A 24,509-nucleotide genomic window follows, 5' to 3' on the forward strand; every position below is an offset into this window, starting at 1 on the left:
ACCTCTAGGACCCACACTCTGAGAATCGCTGGTCTGGAAGGGCCCCCTCTCCCTGACCTCCATCGTTCCCCAAGACTGGTCTCCCTCGCTATGGGGCCCTACTTTGTCTCTGCTGTCTGTCTCGCCTCACACAGGATCTGCTCCAGCCCCTTCCTGGTCTTCCTGCTGATCCTGGCTGCTGCCTTCTGGCTGTTCCAGCTGCTTCGCTCGGTCTGCAACCTCTTCAGCTACTGGGACATCCAGGTGTTTTACAGGGAGGCCCTGCACATCCCCCCGGTGAGTTGGATGAGCGTGTCTGTGGAGGGGTGCCATGTCGGGGGGGTGGGGGGCAGAGGATAGGGAGGAGTGGCGGGCTGTGCGGACAGGAGGAGCCCCTGCAAAGAGGGCAGAAGACCTTTGTGACACACCTACCTAGGCTTAGCCCCAAATAACGCTAGGAAGTGGAGTACCACCCGTTAGAACCTGAGGTCCTTACTGTTGTGGCTCTTAGTTGATGCAGATAGTTATGGAAGATATGTACAGCCACGTGCCTGTGGTCCAGATGATGGGGATTTAGAGGGGTGGTTTTACAGAGCAGGAAGGACTGAGACCTGGCTGGGAAGGATAGGAGGTGAGATGGTGTTCCAGGCCCCATGAAGGAAAGGGGTGGAGGGGGGAGCAGTGAGCATCTCCGGCAGCGATGAGGAGACTGACCTACCAGCTTGCCACTGAGTGTTCAGGCCCCTGTCCGGGGGGCCCACCCCCCTTTCTGGCTTCTCTTTGCAGGAAGCTACTTCGTGGGCCCCTTCACTGTTCCTGGCCACACTTCGCTCTCCCCTCCTCCTCTTGGTCTCACTCCATCTGCCTCTGTACTTAATTCTTTCTCTAAGGCACAGCACAAAGGCTACCTTCAGCAGTCAACTTCCCTTGCTCCCCTCAGAAGTCCAGAACCCTGCCCTCCAGTGCAGCAAAGGGGAGAGGTCCTCCGAAAGCCCCCTTGAGTAGGGGAGCCCGAGCCACAGCAGAGGGCTGGGGACAGATGCAGGGAACGTCGGGAGCTGGACCACTGCTCCTCCAGGAAGGCGCCTGACCCCTTCTCTTTCTCCTTCCTTCTTTCTTCTCTTCTCTGCTTCCTTTCAGAGGTAGGGGAGACCCTGGGATGGACTGGAGAGGCTGGCCTGGAGGGATGTGACTAAGCTGGGCTGGGGAAGCTGGGTGAAACTGGGCTAAAATGAGTTTTGCAGCTGAGCAGCAAGTGAGATCTGACGGCCTCCCCCTGCCCCAGATGGGGATGTGGCCACTGCCTTAGGAAGATTAATCTGATGGAGGGGATGAGGGTGGGGGTGGGGTCTCCAAGCATGCCGAGGTAAAAGCTTGTGCGGCTTCTGCGCCCGGCTGGCTGGCACCCTAGGAAGGAGAAAGAGTGATCGCCTTGTTACCTCCAGCTGTGGTGTGCCTTGTGCCTGTAGGGCTGCCAGGACGGGGAGGGGGCGTGTCTGGAAGATCTGCTTGGAAGGGGCCGAGCTCATATACCTATGGAGTTTAGCTTATGGCGCGGGGGGTGGGGGTGGGGGTGGGGGGGGGGTCCCTGGCGAGCACGTGACTCCTGGCCCAGGAGGGGCAAGGGCCTGGGGAGGTGCCCAGACCGAGGATGAGGTGCCCCTGGTAGGTGGCAAAGAGAGGAGGGCGAAGGGGCGGCCGTGAAAGGCGGTGGGTTTCCGGCGGGAGGGCCCGGGTGAGGCCGGCGGGGAGGGCACGCCGGGATGCCGCTCTGGCCACGCGGAGGGTGGGCATCGCGGTGGAGAGGGGTCGGGGGCGCTGGCTTCAGCTGTTGGCTCTCCGCAGGAGGAGCTCAGCTCGGTGCCCTGGGCAGAGGTGCAGTCCCGCCTCCTGGCGCTGCAGAGGAGCGGGGGGCTGTGCGTGCAGCCGAGGCCGCTGACGGAGCTGGATGTCCACCACCGCATACTGCGCTACACCAACTACCAGGTGGCGCTGGCCAACAAGGGGCTGCTGCCCGCCCGCGCCGCGCTGCCCTGGGGCGGCGGCGCGGCCTTCCTCAGCCGCGGCCTGGCGCTCAACGTCGACCTGCTGCTCTTCCGCGGGCCCTTCTCGCTCTTCCGCGGCGGCTGGGAGCTGCCCGACTCCTACAAGCGCGGCGATCGGCGGGCCGCCCTGGCCGCGCGCTGGCGGCGCACGGTGTTACTGCTGGCGGCCGCGAACCTGGCGCTGAGCCCGCTGGTGCTGGCTTGGCAGGTGCTGCACGCCTTCTACAGCCACGCCGAGCTGCTGCGGCGCGAGCCCGGCGCGCTGGGGACTCGCCGCTGGTCCCGCCTGGCCCGCCTGCAGCTGCGCCACTTCAACGAGCTGCCGCACGAGCTGCGCGCGCGGCTGGCCCGCGCCTACCGCCCGGCCGCCGCCTTCCTGCGCGCCGCCGCGCCCCCCGCGCCCCTGCTGGCGCTGCTGGCCCGCCAGCTCGTCTTCTTCGCCGGCGCGCCCTTAGCTGCGCTGCTCGTGCTCACCGTGTACGACGAGGACGTGCTCGCCGTGGAGCACGTGCTCACCGCCATGACCGCGCTCGGGATCGCGGCCACCGTGGCCAGGTGCGATGGCAGAGAGCCGGGAAGGGGGCCCTTTTCCTCGGTCCTGGGTCGGAGCCTCCGCGCACCCCTCCCTCTCCCCACCCCGCTAATGTACCCCCACCCCACCCCCGCACATCCTCTGAACCGCAGGCCCCCTTCTTTCCCCACCCCGATCCCGCCCTCTAGGTCTTTCATTCCGGATGAGCAAGGCCAAGGCCGTTCGCCGCAGCTCCTGCTGCAGGCGGCCTTGGCCCACATGCACTACCTCCCCGAGGAGACCGGCCCTGCCGGCAGGACCAGCTCTTACAGGCAGATGGCGCGGCTGTTGCAATACCGAGCTGTGAGGGTCACGCCGGAAGCGGCGCTGCGGGGCATTTTGGCTGCCCGCCGGGGTCTGGGGGTGGGCCCCCGGAGTGACGGGGTTGGAGGTTGCCCTCAGCAAGCCCTTCTCGGCCTCGGGCCTGCTTTCTCCAGGTCTCCCTGGTGGAGGAGCTCCTGTCCCCTGTCCTCACCCCCTTGTTTCTGATCTTCTGGTTTCGGCCCCGAGCCTTGGAGATTATCGACTTCTTTCGGCACTTTACTGTGGATGTGGCTGGGGTCGGCGACATCTGCTCCTTTGCCCTTATGGACGTGAAGCGGCACGGCCACCCGCAGGTGAGAGCCTGTCCCCGGAGGTGCTGGGTAGGTAGGTTGGGTAGGCGTTGGCTTGCCTCACTGGAAGCAGAACTGGGTTCCACCCCCACCTTCACTGCTTGGCACCTGCAACCTCGAGCTCCTCACGTCACTTTCCTGAGCCCTCATTTCTCAAATGCCGGCAATGACTAGCCAGTGCTTGGGGCTCTTAGGAGGGTCACGTGAGATGACAGGTGGAGAGCCCTAAGAGGGTGCCCAGCACCATCACACACCAGTAAATGGGAGCACAGACCACCGGAGAGAAACGGCTCGGTCAGTGGATGGGACTGGGGTACGGATGGGTTTCCTGACCAAGGCTGTCGCGCCAGTAGTGGTAGCCAGTGTGCATGGGCCGGCAAAACACTAAGCCCATGTCCTACGCTAGCGCTGGGTCTGGACCCGGGTCCTGCCCTCCGGCTGTGTTTTTTTTGGTTGATCTTGAACTCATCCCCTTGTGGCCTCCATCCTTTCGCCCTGGGTTAGTGTTTCCTGTCCTGCCTACCCCACGAGGCCCCCACCACAGCTATCCAAGTGGAGTTGGCTGGAGTTCCCTGGTGGCCTAGTGGTCAGGCTTCAGCGCTTTCACTACCAGGGCCCCCGGTTCAATCCCTGGCCGGGGATCTGAGATCCTGCAAGCTGTACTGCACGATCGTGGCAGCACGTGAAGGGCCATCGTTCCTTTTAGTGGCTCTCCGAGGGACAGACCGAGGCCTCACTGTCTCAGCGCGCTGAGGATGGGAAGACGGAACTCTCCTTGATGAGGTTCTCCCTGGTTCACCCACAATGGCGCCCCCCAGGCCACAGCTCCAAGTTCCTGGGACACCTGCGAGGCCGGGTGCAGCAAGACGCAGCCTCCTGGGGCGCCAGCTCGCTGCGCAGCCCCCCTGCCCCCGGGACCCTCGGCAACTCTCCCTCCCCTCTGGTGAGTCGGAGCCGGGCCTGCCCGTCTGCTCCCCCGTCCCCACCACCCTCGGCCTCACCCCTTTATTAGCCTGCTCGCTGGTGCCGTCTGCTCTCCTGCCTTCCCAGACCTCCTCCCTCTCCTCTGTCCTCTCTCCGGATCCTCTCTCCTCTCGCTCCCAGCCAGAGGCCTTCCTGGCCAACCTCTTGGTGCAGCCCCTCCGGCCTCCTCAAGACCTCAGCCCCACAGCCCCCTGCCCGGCCGCAGCCACGGCCAGCCTCCTGGCCTCCCTTTCCCGAATTACCCAGGACTCAAGGTGAGGGGTGGGGGCCTGAGATGTCGGGAACAAGGGGTGGGGCTGATCCTCCAGGAGAAGGGGCACTGGAGTGGGGGGTGATGTGGAAGGGGAGTTGAAGCCAGGCTCTCCCTGGGGGATTGTGCGTGTCTTCATGGCGCCCTCTGTTCTAGCTGTGTGTCCCCGGGAGGCACTGGGGGCCAGAAGCTGGCCCAGCTCCCAGAGCTTGCATCTGCTGAGATGAGTCTCCATGCCATCTACCTGCACCAGGTGAGCAGAGGGGGTGCCAAAAAGAGACGGGGAGGGAGGAGGCAGCTGAACAAAGGGGAGAGTGTGGAGGGGCTGGAGTGTAAGGAGTTTAGTCAACAGGAGCTGGGGGAGGAGGTGTCGACAGCCTCTGCACCTGGCCTGGGGCTGAGCCTCACACCGGGACAGGAGGGAGGCCTCTCATCTTCTCCCTTCCTAGCTCCGTCAGCAGCAGCAGCAGCAGGAACTGTGGGGCGAGGCCTCAGCCTCCCCGCTGTCCCGGGCCTGGCCCAGCCCCCCACAGAGCCTCTCTCCAGATGAGGAGAAGCCATGCTGGTCCAGTGATGGTGAGGCGGTTGGCTGTGCAGGGGACAGACGCTGGGGAGCTGCGGCCACCATGGCCTTTCCCAACTCATGGCCTTTCTCACCAGGCTCCAGTCCCGCCTCCAGCCCCAGACAGCAGTGGAGTGCCCAGAGGACCCAGAGTTCGTTTCCTGGAGGGTTCCAGGAGCCCACAGACACCCAGAAGGAGCCTGGCCAGGCTACTAGCACTGACTGAGTGGGCTCCTCGGGGGTCAGTATCGTCTCACGGGGCTGGAGGAATTGGTAGGATATTGGGTGGTGTCAGACTTGGAGGGGCGGGAAGAGTGGTGGCAATTTGGGGTGACAGGGGGTTCATCTCTGGAACCTGAACCCCTGGACTGCCTGCCAAGAGCTTTTCCTCCCCCAGGCTCCCTGGCTTCTCCAGTCACAGGAGATCGGGCGAGGCGGAGTGGAAAGGCACGCCAAGCCCTCTTTCAAGACCCCCACGGGTGCTTAGTTGGGCAGGACTTGGGAGTCATTGACGAACTCGCCCAGAGCACAGAGGAACGGTAGGAGAGGAGCTTCCCAAGGCCTCAGGAAACACGTCTTGGAGACAGTCCCCACGTGGAGGGGCTAAGGGACAACTGTCGGTCCTGGAGTGGTGGCCCGGGGAGAAGTTACCAAGTGACCTCATGCCGGTGGGCAGGGCCAAGGTAGAGGCCAAGCTACACATCAGGGAGCGATGGGGGACGGGACCTGAAAGGCAGTAGGTGCTCAGGTTCATCTGGCCCTTAGGTTCCCATGGGACTGGTGGAAGGGCATGGGGACTGTGAGCGGAAAAGACTAGAGGGGCCTGATGTGTTTGGAGTTCACGGCGGTGTGACGTCTGAGAAAGTGGCTGTGGCTCCTCTTGCTGTGGGGAACCAGCAGTCAAGTTTGCTCACGGCTGTGCTGCTCATCTTTGTGACCTTAGCCCTGGACTCCCCATGCCTGGCAGCCAGGGCTGTCCCTGCTTCTCGTCAAGAGCAGGGAAGCCACACTGGAGAACTGCCTGCTCTTGGCTGGAAACCAGGTTTCTCCAGGGCAGGAGTCAGAGAGGAGCCTGTGGGACAGGACTCCTCCATCCAAGAGTTACCACCCCCACACCTTGTGCACAAGTTAAAAGACAAAGCTTGTCATTTTTCTGTAACTGTAATTGACAGCACTGGCTTAGGCATCTTAGTAGGTCTCCTAACTTCTGGTCCAGTCTCTTATGGTAAATCTTCAATAATAAATATTTGAATGATTTAGAGATCAGGTTTCAAGATAAGATACTTCCGGAGAGAGGCGAGGGGAATCTAAAATTCACCTAAACACCAAAGGGCTGACTGTAGGCTCTGGAATACCGCTGCTGGGAGGGGTCTTCCAGATGGACTTAGGGTGGGGAAACAGACCTAGAGATGAGAGGATGAGATAGTACAGGGAATCCCAACAGTCTCTGGGAAGTCACCTTGGGAGGGGAGGGAGAGGTGGCCGGTCCCGGTAAAGGCCAACAGGACAGCGGTAGAGCCATAGTGGAATGACAGCCCCTCTCTCCGGGAACTGCAGTGGGAAGCAAGAGGGGTCTCAGGGGCCGGGGGTGTCTGGGCCGGGCGGGTCGAAGGCCCAGGGCACCGCGCCCCGCAGATGCCGCTCCTGCAGGGAAAAGCTCTGGGTACGTATACGGCTTGTCACCTCCTGGGTGCGCAGCGTGAGGCCGAAAATGTCCTCGTGATAGCGTTGCTGATCCTGGGAGGGAAAGAGCGCGAAGGATCAAAACCCCGGTGGAAGTGTGGAGCGGAAGTCGGCCCTGCCCCCGCCCGACATGGCCCCGCCCCCGTCCGGGTCTGGCCCCGCCGGCCCCGCCCGCGCCCCTCCGCACCCGCAGCACGCCGATGACGTCGCCCGCCTCGTCCAGCTCCATGTCGCCCTCTGTCGCCAAGATGCGCTGCACCGTCTGCAGGACGCTGGTTGCCATAGTGACGTCGCCGCAGACAAACATGTGGCCCCGCTCGAGGCACAGCACGCGGTGCACCTCGGCAGCCAGCTCGGTTCTCAGGATGTCCTGTACGTAGGTCTGAAGGGGAGGCGGGATTAGGGGCGGACCCCTGCGGGGCCCGCGGAGTAAGGGCAGACCCCAGGGGAGCGAGGTGGGGCGGGCGGGTCTTGGGCGCGAAGAGATGCCCCGGGTGCCAGGTGGGGCCCAGGTGCGCGGGGCTGGGGTCTGGAGAGACGGAGCGGAGCCAGGGGCGGGGCTTGGGCGAGGGTGAGTGGGACCCAAAGGGAGCCCAACGAGTCAATCGGAGTGGGCCGGGCCGGCCTGGGTCTCAGAGCCCAGCTGGAGCGCACGGCGGTTCTTCCTCCCTCCCTAGCTTCGGGTTACCCCAGCACCCTCAGGGTCCCGCACCTTGGGGCTGTCAGGTTCCCGGGAGAAGGCGGTGAGGACGCGGCCAAACACCCCGCGCTCCTGGGCGTCCTGCACCTCGTCGCGGTAGAGATGGTCGAGTTGGGAGCACCGGCAGCCGAACACCAGGGTCATGGGGGCGGGCTGCAGCCCTGCGGGCATCACTGTGGCTTGAGAGCGCCCCCAAGCCCTCCTGGGGGACCCAGCTCCGGAGACACCTCCCACTGGCTTCCCTCACTCAGGCCGACAGCCCACCTTTTCCTGCAGAAACCACCACCCTCCACTCTTTGGCCTCTAGGAGAGGGATGTTTTCACAGAGAAGCCCAAAGTCACAGGAGGTGGTGACTTCCCTCTGGCGGGATGGCCAGTGGTGACACTGCTACAGCAGGGCCTTCTGACTCAGAATCCGTGCCCTTGGGACCATGTAACCCTGAGGCCTGAGACAACCAGCCGTCCCTGCTCGGACCCCACGTTCTCCCACACCTTCAGCTTCTGCACTCTGCGCCTTCCTCTTAGTCACGAGCCCCCTTTCTTTTGATCGGCCAGCTCCCCTGGGCACCCAGCGCCCAATCTGAACACCCGTCAGCTTCCTGGGATCTCAGACACACTTCATTGACCTCTGACACAGTCCAGAGTCCACCTGGGGCGTTTCCATCTTCTGAGTTCCAACCTTGTCTTCTCCAGGCTTCCAGGTTCCCTTTGTCCTTAATTCAATCCAACGCTACTTTGTGCTAGGCACCAGGAAGCCAGACCAACAGGGCACTGCTCTTGTCTCTAGGGGGTTCCCCCCACCCCCCGGTCTAATAAACTTCACCTTTGGAGACCTGTTTCTTGCCCTGTTTCCAGCCTTTCAGCGCCCTGCCCCTTGGTCCACCTAAATTGTGTGACTCCCTCCTGCCTTCCGGTCATTCCCTTGGGCCCCAGCCTCACCTTTGCTCTCAATGTCATGCAGCCTCTCCTGCCAAAATCCCCGGAAGGGGGCGATGCCAGTGCCAGGGCCCACGAGGATGCAGGGCACGTAGGGGTCAGGTGGCAGCCGGAAGGAGGGAGCCCTGGCCAAGACACCCTCCGTCAGGCCCTGTACCCCCAGACCCCCAACTCTTACCAACCTCGGCAGGGTGGAGAGGAGAACTTAACCTGTTTGGGTCTAGCTTATAGTGAGCATGGTGTGTTTAGTAAAAGAACTTTCCATATTGGCAGAGACTCTCTGGACCTGTAGTTTCTGGAGGTTGCGTCAAAGGAAGTAAAGCTCAAGTTTGAACTGAAGAACGTTTTGATGTCTCAGTTTAGGAGATATAGAAAGCATGGGGAAGGGAAGGGCAGACAGCCTTTTGGTTCATAATGGGTTCACTGAGTGTATTTGAAACCACAGCCTCAATATCAGCATTTGGTATGTGTTCACTAGATGGGCAGTTTATTTGTAATTTGGCCTGCTGGATGGGTTCGGGTCACTGGGCCTGGCTGTTGCATTCTGGGAACTCTTGCTTGTGCCACCTTAGGCCTCCAGCTCCTGGGTGCTGGATGGGGCAAGACTTCTGGACACAGCAGGGATGGAAGGGTGTCCTGAGATCCTTCCCTTTCCCTTGAGTCCTTAGTGACATTATGGTGAGCTAACTAGTTCTCCCCGGACTAAAGGCGGGTGGAGCACAGTTCCCAGGTGCCTGCCTGCCAACATCCGAGGGACCCCAGGGATGTAGGGAGGGACACAGTACACCTTCTAAAAGGGACGGCCTGCTGGGGTGGGATCCCAGCCTGTTCCTGGGAGCTGCAGCTTCAAGGTAGGACCTGAAGTCCGAATCAGTGAGAGGCCCAAAGCTAAGCCAGAGTTGTGAAGTGAGTGGCTTAACGGGATGCCCCTTCCTGGTTGGGTTAGGCGGGGCCTGCCTGCTCTCACTCACAGGCTCCACCAAGGCTTCTCCCCTTCCCCCTGTGCAGCCGGCCTGTCCATCTGTCCTCAGCCATCCGCGTGGCGCTCTGTCCATCCCAGCTTGGACAGACGCCCTCCTCTTCCCTGTGCCCTCCCCCGCGCCCCCACAGTGCTCACTCACCCCCTGATGAAGCAGGGCACGGGGTCTCCAGTCTTGAGCTGGCTCAGCCATGTGGAGCAGACCCCGTAGTGTAGGGGGCCCAGCCCATCTAGGGGGTGGGGAGGAGGGAGAGGGCCACCGGTGAGGGACCCGCACCCCCCCACGCCGCCCCGGGGGTCACTGCGGGGTCCCGGCCCCATCCCCCCTCCCCTGCCTCACCTTGGGTCCTGTACGCCAGCACGGCCACTGTGAGGTGGACCTCTCCGGGGTGGGCGCTGGGGGCCGAGCTGACAGAGTAGTACCGGGGCTGCAGCAGGGGCAGCTGGGTGAGGAGCAGCGGGGCGGGCAGCGCCACGGACGGGAACTGCTCCAGCACCTCCAGCAGCGTGGGGCAGCGGAACCACTTCCACTCCTCGTAGCGCCGGGGGTCCTGGCGGGGTGGGGGGCAGCAGTGAGCTTGGCACCTGCCTCCTGTCGACTCCCCTTCCTGACCCCCCTGAGCTGAGCCTCCTGGTAGGGGGCTTCTTGCTCCTCAGTTGGGGCCACAAACATTTCTCCAGCACCTTCCACGTGCCTCTTTAAGGCCGGAGAATTCAGAGATGAATAGGAACTCCAGAGTTGGGGGCAGACTTTCGCTGGAAGTCCCCCTCCCCGCAGCTCATCCTGTGTCAAGGGCCCCTGCTGCCCCACCGGGGGCAGGGGTTGGGGTAGGGGTGGGGGGCTCCCGACCTGACTGAGGGTCTCGAGCTCCTGCTGCTCGCTGGGTTCTTCGGCCAGGGTGCTGAGCAGTCGGAGAAGCCGGGGGCTGGGTGGGGAGGTGATGTCCAGGAAGAAGGTGAGAGCCTGGCGCAGCGTGCACGGGGGCAGCCGTGGGTCCCGCACCCAGCTGGGAGGAGGGCCGCCTGGGGGTGTGGGGGGCACGAAGAGACGCTCAGAGGATGGGGGCCACGCTGGGCCCGCCTTGTCCGGGGCGACGGCTGCTTCTCTGGGGAGGACGTGGGGGCTGACCACACCTTATGGTGTCATTGGACTCCTGGCCCTTGGACAGTGGTGGTGGGCCTGTCTGGGTATTCCTTGTGTGTGTATTCGAGGGCCCTGCTGGATTGGGTTGGTCTGGTTGTGTGCCTGTGTGCGTGTGTGTGTGTGTGTTCGAGGGCCCTGCTGGATTGGGTTGGTCTGGTTGTGTGTGTGTGTGTGTGTGTGTGTGTGTGTGTGTGTGTTTGAGGGCCCCTGCTGGATTGGGTTGGTCTGGGCCCCTGCCACTCCCCAACTCATCTTATTGTAACTCCAGGCCCGGGGGCAGCAGAAGGCAGAGCAGGCTAGACAGCTGGGGATGGGGACGGGCCCAGAGGGAGGGGTGGCCTTTTGTGGGGGCTCGGGGTGGGTTCTGAGAAAGGAGCTTCAATCCATGGAGATAGCACAGTGGCTGCGAGTGGGGGCTGCAGCAGCCTTCCATCGGGTCCTGACCCTGAGGGGACCCTGGGGCCAGAGGGATGGAGCGACCTTCGCTGGCCCCCCACCCCCCGCTCCCTAGACGGCCCCTCACCTGGGCTGCCTTTCTCCAGCTGCTCCACAGCCACAGACTCGGTGGGCGGTGGCGGGTCCTCCACGCGGCTCAGCAGCGCCTCCACCAGGCCCGGCCGGTTGGGCGGGCAGATGCCTATGTGGTCCCCCGGCTGGTACTGCAGCCCCTCCTGGCCTGCAGTGTCCAGGCGCACCAGGATGGTGGCCCGGCTGGGGTGGGGAGAGGGGGAAGTTACAGGAGGGCTGGGGGCGAGGAGGCGGGTGCTGGGGTCTGGGGAAGCGGGGGTGGGGGGTGCTGGGGTCTGGGGAAGCGGGGATGGGTGGGTGGGGGTGGGGGGTGCTGGGGTCTGGGGAAGCGGGGGTGGGTGGGTGGGGGTTGGGGGTGGCCCTCCTCACGTGGACTTGCTGCTTTGCAGATTTTCCACCGAGAGGACTGTGGCCTGAAACATCTTCCGTCTGTGCACGTGGATCAGGCCTGAGGAGTGAGGGGGTGGGGAGGGGAGCAGATAAGACTGAACCCGAGCCAGGGACTCAGGCCTGGCCCCCGAGTCAGTGGGTCCTGGGCCCCCCCGGAGCCCAGAGGGCCAGCAGGGTTGGGGTGACGTCAGGCCCCACCTGGCAGCAGCTGGAGGCCCTCGGCCTGGGTGCTCAGCCGGTACCTCTGGCGTTTCCAGCTTCGTTTGGGGCTGAAGATGTCCTGGGCGGCGGCCTTGGCCTCCTCCCCAACGCAGAACGTCTCACAGGAGGCCTGGGGGTGAGGTGAGTGTTGAGGACCAGCCGGAGCAGCAGGGAGCTCAGACGGGCTGGGCTGATGAAGGGCTTGTTGGATCCTTGCCACCTCCCCGAAACAGAGGCTGACGGCACCTTGTCCTTCAGCCCACTTGGTGCCGCTGTGCTGGCTACTATTTTGCATGTATTTGTGTCACACCCACTCAGTAGTTAACCTGGTGAGTGTTAATCTCGTGTTGCAAGAGGCACAGAACTCCTTGCACACAGTAAGTAGCCCTCAGCGAGGGCATCTGTGTGTTCAGACCCAAGGTCACGGTCTGATTCCTAGACTGAAAGTGAAAGAAAGTGAAGTTGCTCAGTCGTGTCTGACCCTCTGCGACCCCATGGACTGGAGCCTACCAGGCTTCTCCCAGGCTCCTCCTGCCATTGGGTTTTCCAGGCAAGGATACTGGAGTAGGTTGCCATTTCCTTCTCCAGGGGATCTTCCTGACCCAGGGATCGAACCCAGATCTCCCACTTTGTAGGCAGCCGCTTTACCATCTGAGCCACTGGGGAAGCCCAGGGATTCCTAGACTAATAGCTTGCAAGCCTCCGTTTCCCAGTCTTTACACACCTCCTTAGAGTCTGCTGCAGATGAAATGAGAAGCTTAGGTAAAGCCCTTAAGTGGTCCTGGAGTGGGTGCAGAATGGGAGGGGTCTCTGGCTGGTCTGCACCGCACACCAGGGGCTGCAGGGGGGCGGGGCCTGGGGCAGGACCCTGGGAGGGTGTGTATCCTATTTGTTTCTGCTCAGGCGCAAGCCTGGCAAACCACTTAGCCTGTCCCTTAGCGTGAAACCTACGGCTCATCCAGGATTGGCTGCCGCCTCCCCTCCCACCCGTATCGCCAGTCCTGTTAATCTTTCTTTTGTGTGTGTAATGTCTTATATCTCTTCCTTCCTTCCTTGGCCCCCTCCCTTCCTTCCTATCCCGCTCTGCTCCCACCCTGGTCAGCTCAGAGCCTTCCTGCTTCTGTCTGGATGCCCCTCCCGTCAGCCCTGTGTTTCTAAGCGCTGTCCGCCAGCCTCATGCCTGCTCCCCGCCTTTTCTCCTCGAGCTCCCAGCTTCCTGTCGCTTCCCTTTGTCTGGATTCTTTACTCCTGTTTTCCATTCCCTCTTCTCCTCTCCAGCGAGGGCTTCCCTGGTGGCTCAGATGGTAAAGAATCTGCCTGCAATGCAGGAGACCTGGGTTCCATCCCCGGGTCAGGAAGATCCCCTGGAGAAGGGAATGGCTACCCACTCTTGAATTCTTGCCTGGGAAATCCCATGGAGAGAGGACCCTGGCGGGCTCCAGTCCATGGGGTTGCAAAGAGTCAGACACGACTGAGCGACTAACACTCTCCTCCCCAGCAAAGCCTCCATCTGTGCTGGCTGGCCCTCCCCACCCCTCCTCCTCGGCCATCAGTCCAGGCCTGCTGAGCTCAACCTTAGGAACCCTGGTGGGGCCAGCAGTGTCCTGAGCCGTGTCAGGACTGGGAGAAGGAACCCCCCGCCCCCAGCTCCAGGAGTGGTCCCCAGACCAGGCAGGGCTGCTCTGGAGGAAGTCCAGGCTGAGAAAGTCCCGCCTTGTTCTCCCCTAGCCCAGGAACCCCCTCTGGCCCAGGCACCACCCCAAGCCTGTCTGGCCCCTGACTTCCTGTAGTTTCGCAGCTTCAGCCCTTGCCTCTGTCTTCCCTTTTCCCTTCATCCTGCCCTGCACCCTCTCCCCTGCACCCTCTCCCCTGCACCCATCCGGGAGAGGGAGCGACTGTGCCTCTGTGCCTGCCCAAGGCAGCCGCCTGCCTGCTGGGGCCCTGGCTGCTGCTTCCGGCGCCGTCGGGGCCATGTCTATCATTACTACTCAGGACTCAGCCAGAAGGTCTGGCTGTGCAGTGGGGTGAAATATAAGGGTGGATTTTGGAGGAGCTGGAAGGGGCTGGAGAACCCAAAGAGTCAGGGCATTGGTGAGGCCCCAGCCTCCTCCATGTGGCAGGTCTGGGGGTGGATGGAAGGAGTCAGCATTGGAGTTGGAGGAGTGGCAGGAGTGGGGGAGCTCACCTGGAAGGCCGCCTTTGCCCAACCACGGAAGGCCTCTTCCTGGCCGCAGAGCTCATCGCCCTGGCCCAGCTGCAGCAGCCGCTCCCCTCCAAGCTCTTCCAGCCGGGTGTCCACCGCTCGCGCGAAGGCGCAGAAGTGGGGGTACGCCCGGGAGCCCAGTCCGAACACACAGAACCTGGGGTACCGGGAGCCGTCAGGGCAGATCCCCTCGTCCTCGCCCCTGGTGCCCAGGCAGCTCACCGCCCCCCACCCCCCCGCAACCAGCAGAGCCCCCCTCGCCAAGGCCCCCCGGACCTGAGGGTCCCCAGGGCCCCCGCGCTGTCTGTGTTGCTGGACTCCTTTCTCTTCCGCCGCCAGGAGGACACCAGCGGGTCTGAGCAGGAGACGCTGTTGAAGCGGATCTTGTAACTCCTGCAGGAGATGAGGGGACAAGAGTGTCACAGGGGAGGAGACCCATCTGGGCCTGAACACCGCCCGGGGGCAGCTTCAGGGGCTCTGCCTCCATGGTGCTGGGTGGGGGGCGGCTTGGTTTCCTGGCTAAGGGTCCACGTCCAGGGGTCCCTGAGCCCTAGGCCCCGCCTCCCCTCCTCTCTCTGCAGGAGACGGGCCCCTCAGAGTCCCAGGACTGAAAGTGGGTTCGTCACAAGCAAGAGGGTGTCCTGAGGCTGCGGCGAGGTGGGGGGGCTCAGGCCTGCGCTCAGCTTCCTCCAGCTTGTTGGGAGGCTGACTTGCAGCCCAGAGCCCTCTTTCCTTTTGTGTCTCCAAATGCCTCCCTTCCTCCCCCTTCCCTCACTCCTCCTCCCTTCCGCCCCACCCCAACCCCCGCCCCCGCTCACTTGTGCTGTTCCGGCCGCGGGGAGCTGTTGTAGGGCCCCGACATCTCCATCAGGGCAGCTGCAAAACTCTGGTGAGGGCAAGTGTTAGCATCATGATTAGTTTTGTTTTATTTCAGACTTACAGACGCTCATACTGCACTGGAGCAGTCCCTGTTACCATTAGTTATGATTTTAATTTTTAACTTGTTTTGAACAAAAACAAAAAGAGGTATGGGCTTTTGGAAAACATTACAGAAGTGTGTCAAGTAATAAAATAGAAACCCTACCCTTCTCTTCCCTCCAGTCTCATCCATCAGAGCAGGTGTACCACGGACAGCTGTTACACTTTCTAGCCCCTTTTTCATTGTGCTTAATATATGTCTGTATTTAAAGTTTATTTATTTATTTGGCCATGCCATGCAGTTTGTGGGATCTTAATTCCTCAACCAGGGGTTGAACCTAGGGTCCCCCAAGGTGAAGGCACCGTGTCCTAACCACTGGACTGCCAGGGAAGTCCCTAGTTTTCCTTTTGAGTGAAAATGGGACCATATTATGCTTACCTCCTTTTTGCCAATAACCTATCATGGGTGTCCTTCATGTCCACACACCAACACTGACCTCAGTCTTTTAAATGACAACCCAGCACCCCATCATTTGTAGGTACCATTACGTATGAGATCTCCCTCTGACAGGGACATCTGGATGGTCTACGAACAATGCTCAAACACTCATGTGTGCCTGCTTCCTTCTCTGCATATTTCAGGAGGGTAGTCCTTGGACGTGGACTTTCTGAGCCAGGATTTGAAAACTCAGTGGGTCATCAGATTGTCCTCCAGGATCCTGTCCACGCTGGAGGTGACCACTCCGTAATGTTTCAGCCAATTTCATAGGTGGAAAACAGCTCTCAGTCTCCCTGTGTTGTCCTGAACACTAGCGGCACTAACACCTTCTAGAAAGCTAAGCCGTTATCACGTGCTGCCATGGAAACAGCTTAGAACTACACATGCCAACCTTTGCACAGGAAAAAACAAACCACAGCAAGGCCATAACATCTCGGGATTCGCTGCAGATGCATTTAGGTGGTGGGTCTACAAGTTCTCCACAATTAACATGCGCTACTTTAATTTTATTTTCTGAACATTATCTTGAAGTATAATGTACCCACAGAAAAGCACCCATGTTATAAAATGCCCAGCTTTATAGCTTTTCACAAACTGAACCTACCTGTGTAGTCAGCATCCCATCAAGAAACGTCACCAGAGTCCTAGAAGTCACCAGGTCCCCACCTCCTGCCCTGGGGTCACCACCCGCTCTCCTGATTAAAACACCAGAGATGTGTCCTCCCTGTTTCTAAACTTGGTACAAAGTGAGTCTGATGGTCTGATTCTTCGTGTCTGGCTTCTTTCCCACTCGTACGTGATGTCTGAGATCATCTGTTTCGTTGTGTGTGGTTGTAATTTGTTCACCCTCGTTGCTGCATTGTGTTTGAATAGACCACGATATATTTTTCCCATTTATGACTGAGAGTCATTTGAATTGTTTCCAGTGCGGGGATACCATGAGGAGGCTGCTATTAATATTCTTGTTCATGTCGTTAGTAAATATATGCCATTTTCTATGGGGCAGATTCCTAGGTTTCCTCCATTAAAAAAAGAATTTGAGGTAAAAATGTACATACGTTGAAATGCACGGAATTTAAGGGTGCAGTTCAAATTGGTTTGGCCATTGGGCAGTTTCAAAGTTAGACATAGGTCTACCCAGTGACCCAACAGTTTCACTCCTAGGTATTTATCCAAGATAAATGAAAACATAAGGCCACAAAAGCCTCGTACAAAACTGTTCATAATAGCTTTATCCACAATACCAAGCGCTGGAAAACAGCCCAGGTGTCTGTCAGCAGGGGAGCAGAGAAATAAACTGTTCACGCCCCCGAGGTGGACAGGAATGAAGCACTGAATCGTCCAGCAGCGAGATAAGCCTCCAAAGTGGGGTGGGTGAAAGAAGCTAGACACCGCGTGCCCCCTTTCCGTGACCTTCTAACGCAGGCGACAGGAATCAGGACGGGGGTCGCCTTTGGTGGGGAGACTGGGAAGTGGATTGACTCGAGGAGTTGACTAGGGGCCTTTCTAAGTGCTGGTAATGTTCTCTGTCTCAATAGGATCGTGGGTCCCACGGATGCAAACATGATTCTCACTCTAGAAACAGCTGGTGAGTGTGTTTTCCTTTAGAAGCGAGGTCGGACGCAGGACCGAAGGGGCAGCGTGGTGGGGGAGAAGCCCTCTGGGCGTCTTGCTCTAGGGGACTTGAGGTGTAAGTGGGAAGACGTCTAAAAGCAGAAGCAGACAAGAGCTCCAGAAAGGAATGCAGCTGGGGGCTGCCGCGACCGGGAAGCAGGGAAGGCGAGGGCTAACAGTCAGTCATCTGGCCCGTGGGACTCTACTCCAGTTGGTTTCTTTCAAGATCCGTTCAGAAAGTGAGGTTACCTAATTTCTGTTAGCATCCGAGCAGTGGTCTTTTCTTTTGTTAAGAAAGGAAGAAAAGACAAAAAGCTGAGATCTCACTTTAGCTGCCGCCTTTCCCATCTGTCAATGCCTGACCAGTCAGGAAGTGCCTCCCAAGTGTGAAACGCTTGCTCTGATAGTGGAAGGGACTCGGACTCAGGGTGCTGCCCAGCCGCGCTCAGTTTTGAGTCTCCCTTATTGCAAGGTGCCCCCTTCCCTGGCAGGCCTCACCTCTCCATTCTCCGGGGGATCGCCATTCCCAAAGGTGCTGGTCACCACCAGCACCAGCGCCTCGTGCTCCAGGGACACCACGTCATACTCATCCATGCACAGGACCTGCAGGCAGGGAGAAGATGGAGTCCTGGGGACCCAGGCCCACTGCCCCGGTCTGTTTCACTCTAGTCCTCCTTGCAGGGCGAGGCTCAGGCCCTCACCTGATCCCTGAGTCCCTGAGGGTCCCGGACTCTTCGTGGGCCCTGACTGTGACCCTCTCCCGTCCTCCAGCGTGTGAATGAGGATAGGGCCAGGACACCCCACCACCACCACCACTTCTTTTCAGACCCTTGCCTGCTGGACTCAGCCCTACCCGGGGATCGAAGGCCTTCCGGAAGAGCCTCCCCAGCTGCTGAGCGTAGCTCTGGGCCCGGCCGGTCTCAGAGGCGTACAGGATGGTTGCTTTCACTCGCTTGGCCATCAGGGTGCCCATGAGTGAGGCAGAGATCTTCACCGCGCTGTGGGCGAGGAGGGGATGAAGGGGGTCCCAGGCGCACAGAGCCAAGGGCCTCCCCATAAGAGCAGGGTCTTGGTGGGTTTGCAGGGGTGGTGTGCCCAGACCACTGATGGGGGTGGGGCGGTCCCCTGGGGTGTGGGGGAAGGGCAGCCCCCCACCCGGCGGGGGGAGGCACCTACTTGGCCACTTCCTTAAAGGTCTTCTTCCTGGTGATGCCGGCGCCCTTGGTCGCGCTCCCTTTCCAGGGGTCTGGCTGTAGGGGGATGAGGAGGGGCGGGAGTGAGCGGGGAGAGGAGAGAAGAAAGGGAGGTCGGAGGCCCCTGGCGGAGTGGGCAGGAGCCCGTGGAGGGTGGGGTGGGTACCTGGTAGCGGAAGGCAGGGGACAGGATGTAGTTGACCATCTCCTGGTGGAAGACGGGCGTGAGGCTGCCTGAGATGGGGGGCACGATCCAGGCCCAGTCGGCGGGGCAGCCCCCCCTGGCCTTCTGCTCGTTGTCCAGGTGCTTCATGAAGGACACCGTGGCGGCGTGGTGGTCCACGATGGTCACCTTGGCGAGCTGGGGAGAGGGAGGGAAAGGGTGGGGCCAGGCTGAGGCCCAGCCCACAGACCCGCACTTCGGCCACTCACCCCAAACCTAACATGCACGGCCTTCCCGGAGCCAGTGTCACCCCTGCCTGGGGCACACGTGGTCCTGCTACCAAGTCAGCGGCAGAAGCAGCAGCTCTGAGCTCCGACGTCTGTGTGCCCACCTTGTCCCCAGCCCACACATCAAGATAGCCGAAGCTCTTGAGATCCCGCGGAAGTCCTCGGCAAACCCTAGTTTCCTCAAATTATAATACTCGATCCTAGAATTAGAGTTTGCAGAATCCAGTGGGTCCCCTAAAGTGCGAAGCCCGGAAGGCCCCCGGGGACCACAATTACGGGCATGCGCCAGTCGGCTGGGTTCCTGTACTGGGACCAGCGGCCTAGGTGCTCAGAGCCCACCATCTAAGTGCCTCCCTCTCTTCCAGTCCCACTCCTGGCTCGTCGGGGCCCGTGTACCTGAAAGCTGTGCAGCACAGCCAGGTTGATCTCCACGGCCGCCTTGTCCTTCCACAGGGACGAGGTGGTCCGCGTGTCGAGGTCCATGCAGACGGCCACATCCTGGGGGCAGGGGTGCCCGGCATCGGTTGGGATGGAGGTGGGGGAGGGTGGGCAGAGAACAGCTCTGTCTCTAACTCATGAGGGGAGGGAGTGTTGGTGCGTGGGTGGCCATCCGGAGGCCCGCCTGCTTCACTGGGGGCTGATTCATGTGCCTGCCTGCAAAGGCACCTCAGGGCAGAAAGGGACCCTGGCACCAGTGACTTGTCGGCCCCATTGATTTCTCATCTCTAAAATGGGTTTTAACATGTTTTACGTCAAAATACCCTTTGAGAGAGCTTCCCAGGCGGCACTAGTGGTAAAGAATCTGCCTGCCAATGCAGGAGACGTAAGAGATGCGGGTTCATTGCCTGGGTCAGGAAGATCCCCCGGAGAAGGGCATGGCAACCCACTTCAGTATTCTTGCCTGGAGAATCCCATGGACAGAGGAGGCTGGTGGGCTACAGTCCACGGGGTCACAATAATCAGACGCGACTGAGCGACTTAGGACACATGATGCACACTTGTGCTTTGAGAAACTGATGAAAGCTCCAGCCCCCATCCCCCGAAAAATAACTACATCTTCACACGTGGGAACCCCCTTTGCCCCAACCTTCGGTTCTAGTTCAGCAGGCAGGCTGGACCTGGCGTGTTCAGATTTCTCCCTGTTACTGACATCCGGCACATCCCCCCTAACCCCCGCCACACTGGTCCTCACCTCCAGGATATTGTAGCGGTGAGGGTCACACAGGTTCCGCGTGCCAATCTCCGTGCTCATGTACCAGCCGCTGAAGGGGGCCGCGGAGAACTCCAGACCCCCGATTTCCAGCAGCATGTTGGACACGGCCGGGAGGGCATACCATCGCAGGCCCAGGGCCGCGAACCACTCCAGTCTGGGGGCATCAGGGCGTGGGATCAGCCTCTGCAGAGCCTTACCCGCCTGGCCACCCCGCCTCCACCTGCCCCAGCCCCTCTGTGCTCACGTGGGGTGCTCCAGGGGCACTTCAAGGACCAGCTCGGGGGGCAGAACAAAGAGCTCTGGAGCCTCGTCTGGGGCCTGGAGCAGCAGGGGCAGCACGTCGAAGCGGCCGTTTCCGGGGGTCCAGCCGTGCTGGATGCAGAGCTGGGGGGAGAGGGGCAGGAGCGGGGTCTCGGGGGCCGAGCCTTGCAGTCTCCTCAGGGCCCCCTTCCTGCTTTGTCTCAGTGAGGTCTCCTCCCCCTGCTGCGCTGACCGCTCTTCTATTGGACCCTTCTGCCTCCTCCCAGAGTCCTCACTGGCTGGCTTTCCCTTCTCCTCTCCCCGTGCCCACCTCCGTGATCTCCATGTTGGTGGGTCTCCCTTCTCCTCTCCCCGTGCCCACCTCTGTGATCTCCTCGTTGGCCAGGTCCCCCCTTCTCCTCTCCCTGTGCCCACCTCCGTGATCTCCTCGTTTGCTGGGTCCCCCTTCTCCTCTCCCTGTGCCCACCTCCGTGATCTCCACGTTGGCTGGGTCCCCACGCACAGAGCCATCCTGCTGTCTGTAGCCTGCGTAGCGCACCAGCTGGCTGTTCCAGATCCGGAAGTCTCCGCGGCCCGGGGCGCGCTGCGGGAACACTGTGATGGCCGAGCTGATAGGGGACGAGAGCTGGTTAGGGCCCGGGTCCATGGCTCGCGCTGGGGCAGGGTGGGGTCTCGAGCCGACAGGGAGGGAGGCACTCACCGAAGGTTGCCACGGTTGGTGGCGTACTTGATGTGGTTGCAGATGTAGGTGAACATCTCCTGTGCTGAGCTGCAGTCCCGGGCATCAAACACCTGAGCCATCCCAGCAGGGAGACAGGAGGGAGGTGTGGGTCTTGAGCAGCAGCCCCAGGAGAAAGGAGGGAAGTGGGGCAGGGACTGACAACCTTACCACAGCCCTTGAAGGCTGGCGGTGCCGAGAACTGTGAACTAGGGCTCTTTCTTCTCTGGGCAGCCTTCCTGACCCTTTGGCCCCACATCGATCCTTCCTGTCCTGCACCCCACACACCCAGCATAGCCTGGCCTATTCCTTATGCTGGCGAGTATCTCCCCATCCCTGTAGGCTGACTTGGTCCCTGGTACAGAGGAGGGACCCAGTCACTGCCAAACTGATCACTGGGGAAAGGCCACCACGTGGCCGTGAGGCCACCCGGGGTGTAGGTGGCGAGAGTTCCTTGTTTCTCACGGTGCTCAAGCAAAGGCGGGTGAGCCCGTTCCATCTTCTGACCCTCCTTGGGCACACAGATGATGGGAATGGGGGTGGCTGCAGTAGGCGGCCTCCGGGGACCCTGCCCATCCTGGCATTCTGATGCTAGGAGGAGCCATCCTAATTGGGGGGTGGAAGCCCCAGAGGCTGGGAGGTCTGATTCCTGCTTCAGGGAGGAGGGGACTCGTGTTGGTGACGGCGGCAGGCCTGGGGTCAAGGGTGGGTCAAATACAAAATCTCTGATGGATTCAGAGTTGAGCCGCAGCCTCGACCAACTTCCAGGGTTGTGCCAGAGTCAGACAGGACCGTTCTGATTTTATTTGGGACTCCTTTGGGATTTACAGGGCACATGGCTTCCTTCCAAATTCTCTGGTGTCCAGTTATTGCTAAGGAGGCCAAGGTCATGGACCCAGCTCCCCCATGGGTCAGGCTGTCCCAGTAACAAGGGCGGGCTGGCTGTGAGTCATGTGGCGGGCGTGTGGAGGAGGGTGTGGGCCAGAGGCTCCGGTGGGGTGGGGGGGGTGTGTGTGCTGGGAGGGAGCAGTGTTTGGGGTGAGGAGGCTGGGATGGGCAAGTGAGGGCCTTTTCTGGAAGATTCTGTTGCTCTGACAACCCCCCCCCCACTCCACCCCTGCCCCAGGGATCACTGCTCAGCTGTCCTCACCTACACAGTGCACCCCTCTGCCCATCTGGCTGTTTCTCCCCACCCAGCCAGGGCACTGCTGTGGGTCTTAACAACCAGCCGTTGGCTCCTGGGCTGAGGGCTCTCCTAGGATGCTAGTCTCTAGGGGGAATGGGCAGGGGTCTCCCCATTACTGGGACCACCCCCCATGCCCCAGGAAGCTTCGGGAGCTTGTCACACCCCTCTTTTTTCTCTTCCACATCCCCTGGCCCCCATACTGGGTGCCTGCCGGCCGGCCACACCTGCAGCTTCCCCCACTGGATGCGGCCCACGCAGCGGGGTGCGTTGCGCCAGGCCTGCTTGGCCCCGAACACCAGCTCGCTCTCTCGGAGGTGGTAGGTGCCCGTGGATGCCACCTCGGCCTCCACCTCCTGAAGCCGCTCCTCGTGAGCCTGGGAGCCGCTCCTAGGCAGGAAGAGGGGAGCAGGAGGAAGTCGTAGGCAGGGGAGGACCCCCCCCAGGCTCGGCAAGCGTTTTTTAGGGGGGTGCAGTGTTGGCGGGTGTTGAGCTCAGGACCCCCCCTCCCCCGTGTAGTATCAGGATGGGGGGAGGGAATGGGAGCTGCCTCGAGGGAAGTGTCACCCACTTCTTGGTCTCAGCAGGACCTGAGCCGTAGGACAAGGAGGGGCTCAGGGGAGGGTCTCACCTCTTGATGGAGCTGTAGTACTGGTTGATGAAGTCCCTGGCCTGGCTCAGCAGCTGCTCAGTGGGTGGAGGTCCCGGGGAGGGCCGGGTCTGCAGTTTCCGGGGCAACACCAGGGAGCCCAGGCAGCGCCTGGGAGTGCAGGGCCCGTCCTGGGTCGGTGGAGGAGAGCCAAGGTCAGGACCAGATCAGGGCTGATGGCGGGTTGAGGGGTATGGGGCTGGGGCCTGGAGGCAGAGTCTGGGATCCCAGGGAGGGCTGGGGGCTGTGGCTCCGAGCTAAGACTTTAGCAAACAGCCGGGAACAGCCGGGAGGTTGGGCTGGGTTAGGGCGGCTTGAGAATGAACAAAGTACCCCACCAGCGTGTCCCTCAGCCCCTCCGGTTCCTCCCGGACGGCGGGCCTCAGCCCTCTGGACCCTGACCTGGGACACAGGCAGGGCTCCAGGCCTTACCTGTTGGGACTGCGCGCACAGAGTGTCGTAGGTGATGCTCCCCAGCTCCCAGTTCTTCACGCGAGGGAACTTGGGCCCCTCCGGAGGCCGGGTCAGTGTGGGGCTGTTGGGAGCTGGGCTGGGTCACGAGAGAGAGAAGCATGGGACCCTCAAGGAGTGTCCCAGAGACCTCTCTGGCCGCGTCAGGAGCCCCGTGACTCGTTTCTTGCCACATGCTTTCTCACCTTTCCTCACAGCACCCACTATGGCTTTAGGAGGTGGGTGGTATCGTCCCCTGCCTCCCCTGGGGGTACAGATGAGCGATCTGAGGCTCAGAGGACGTCAAGATTGTCCAGGGGCTGAACTGCCCCTTCTATACCCAGGCCCACCTCACATCCACCCTGGATTCTCAGCCAGACCCGGAGCCATGGGGGCTGTGGCGCTGGGATCCCGAGGCCCTGGCGCAAGGCTGGTCCTGGTCCCCACGGCCTCCTCTGGACATCCTCCCGGAGGCTGACATGAGCCCTTGCTGGCCTGGAGGGGGATGAGCCTAAGGAAGCCCCGGCGGAGACTCCTGGCCCAGATTTCCCTCCAGTTCACGCCCCTCCTGACAGTGGCTGCAGTGTGTGTGTGAAGGGAAGCCTAACGGGCCTTATCACTTCCTCCCAGAGCCGCTGGCCCAGCCTCGAGGAGGAAGGGAGGACCTCGGGGCTCGGAGCGCCCGGTGCTCAGGGCCTCTGGCCCCTAGCCCTTCCCCGCAGAGCCACCTGCCTGGCCTGGCACCCTACCTGGTCCTTGTCCCCAGGGACCTCTGCCCTGGAGGTGGGTGGTGGGAGCAGGGTGGCCCTGCTGGGGGCCGGGGCTGCAGGCTGAGTTTTGGGGTTGATGGCCAGTGGGATGAGGGATCTGCAGGAGGGGAAGGGGGACCTGGCTGCCCTGTGCTCTCAGTTCTTCCCAAGGCTCTCAGTCTCTCCCCCATGGCCTCAGTCCCTCACCCTCTCTCTCCCCAGCTCCTTTCCATTCCCGTTAAATCGTCACGGCTGTGTGTGAAGTCTTGCCGTAAACCAGCAACTCAGAACAACCCCGTAGGGGTAAAGGACCGCTCGGTCCATATTTGATATAAACGGAGGTTCAGAGAGGTTAAGTAAGTTGTTTCGAGTCACACAGCTCTTGGTAGCTGAGCTGCCCTCAAACCCTGGCCACTCGCACCTGCTACGCTGGCAGCCTCACCCTCAGCTTTCACCTGCTGCTTGCTGGCCCCGATTCGGGTCTCTGGTCTGAGCCTCCTTGGTGATCTGTCTGCACCGAGAGCCTTTGGCATCTGCCACCTGGCTCTCTGGAGTGGGAAGCAGGCTCCAACCCTCCCCAGCCCAGCCTGCAGGCCTCGACGGCCGTGCCCCAACCCTGCCACCTGTGCCCCAGCCTCCGTGGCCCTCACCTGTGGTCTGGCGCGTGCGGGGTGGCGGGTGCGGGGGCCCGGCTGGGCTCAGGTGCCGGGGAGGCTGGGCCCTGCTTGCCGCATAGCCCGAGGCCCAGCCCCAGCCCCAGGCCGCAGGGGGGCCCGGGCTCCTGGCCCACACTCTTCAAGTTGCCCATGTCGCTGGGGCGGACGGGTGGCCTCCGTCTGCTCT

The 24,509-nt window shown here is 61.3% G+C and overlaps 2 protein-coding genes across 5 annotated transcripts in view; one reads left to right on the top strand and one right to left on the bottom strand.

The window, feature by feature from the left end:
- ATG9B (autophagy related 9B) overlaps nt 1-6,266 on the top strand; it is a 10,477-nt gene extending 4,211 nt beyond the window's left edge. Inside the window, exons 6-15 of one of the 3 annotated variants that reach the window (XR_015161927.1) lie at nt 135-276; nt 1,825-2,579; nt 2,745-2,898; nt 3,033-3,212; nt 3,916-4,152; nt 4,318-4,447; nt 4,600-4,696; nt 4,893-5,019; nt 5,104-5,246; nt 5,403-6,266. Coding sequence is in view for 2 of the 3 variants with exons in the window: in XM_086394893.1 (XP_086251019.1) it covers nt 135-276; nt 1,825-2,579; nt 2,745-2,898; nt 3,033-3,212; nt 3,916-4,152; nt 4,260-4,447; nt 4,600-4,696; nt 4,893-5,019; nt 5,104-5,231 (2,008 nt within the window). In the remaining variant the exon portion in view is untranslated. Of the gene's footprint in view, nt 1-134; nt 277-1,824; nt 2,580-2,744; nt 2,899-3,032; nt 3,213-3,915; nt 4,153-4,259; nt 4,448-4,599; nt 4,697-4,892; nt 5,020-5,103; nt 5,247-5,402 lie in introns of all 3 variants that reach the window. The other 2 variants (XM_086394893.1, XM_086394894.1) reach the window with 2 other exon arrangements.
- On the bottom strand, nt 6,148-24,509 carry NOS3 (nitric oxide synthase 3). Of its 2 annotated transcripts, XM_086394872.1 has the most exons (26): nt 24,317-24,509; nt 22,900-23,017; nt 22,450-22,598; nt 22,046-22,208; nt 20,618-20,709; nt 20,384-20,525; nt 19,901-20,040; nt 19,636-19,810; nt 18,840-18,941; nt 18,160-18,354; nt 17,977-18,050; nt 17,654-17,798; nt 17,299-17,403; nt 14,588-14,655; nt 14,046-14,162; nt 13,752-13,926; nt 11,564-11,696; nt 11,345-11,423; nt 10,971-11,158; nt 10,154-10,326; nt 9,644-9,854; nt 9,446-9,533; nt 8,328-8,449; nt 7,401-7,549; nt 6,876-7,070; nt 6,148-6,742 (listed from the first exon to the last, which is right to left on the bottom strand). In XM_086394872.1, exons 1-26 carry the CDS (start codon nt 24,472-24,474, stop codon nt 6,581-6,583), a joined length of 3,618 nt encoding a protein of 1,205 aa, XP_086250998.1. In that variant the 5' UTR covers nt 24,475-24,509; the 3' UTR covers nt 6,148-6,580. The 2 variants fall into 2 exon arrangements, with proteins under 2 accessions (XP_086250998.1, XP_086250997.1); XM_086394871.1 differs by having other exon boundaries at nt 6,148-7,070.

This window comes from Bos grunniens, chromosome 4 (genome assembly GCF_055505025.1).
Source record: "Bos grunniens cultivar Pamir isolate PY7600 chromosome 4, Bosgru_T2T1.0, whole genome shotgun sequence".
Taxonomy (NCBI): Eukaryota; Metazoa; Chordata; class Mammalia; order Artiodactyla; family Bovidae; genus Bos; species Bos grunniens.

Coding starts and splice junctions, on each gene's coding strand:
- NOS3 (XM_086394871.1), bottom strand. CDS start 24,474: ATGGGCAACTTGAAGAGTGTGGGCCAGGAGCCCGGGCCCCCCTGCGGC. Junction 20,710..22,045: donor TCCAGTGGGGGAAGCTGCAG/GTGTGGCCGGCC, acceptor GGGATGGCTCAG/GTGTTTGATGCCCGGGACTG. Junction 18,051..18,159: donor CCCCTGCCTTCCGCTACCAG/GTACCCACCCCA, acceptor ATCCCCCTACAG/CCAGACCCCTGGAAAGGGAG.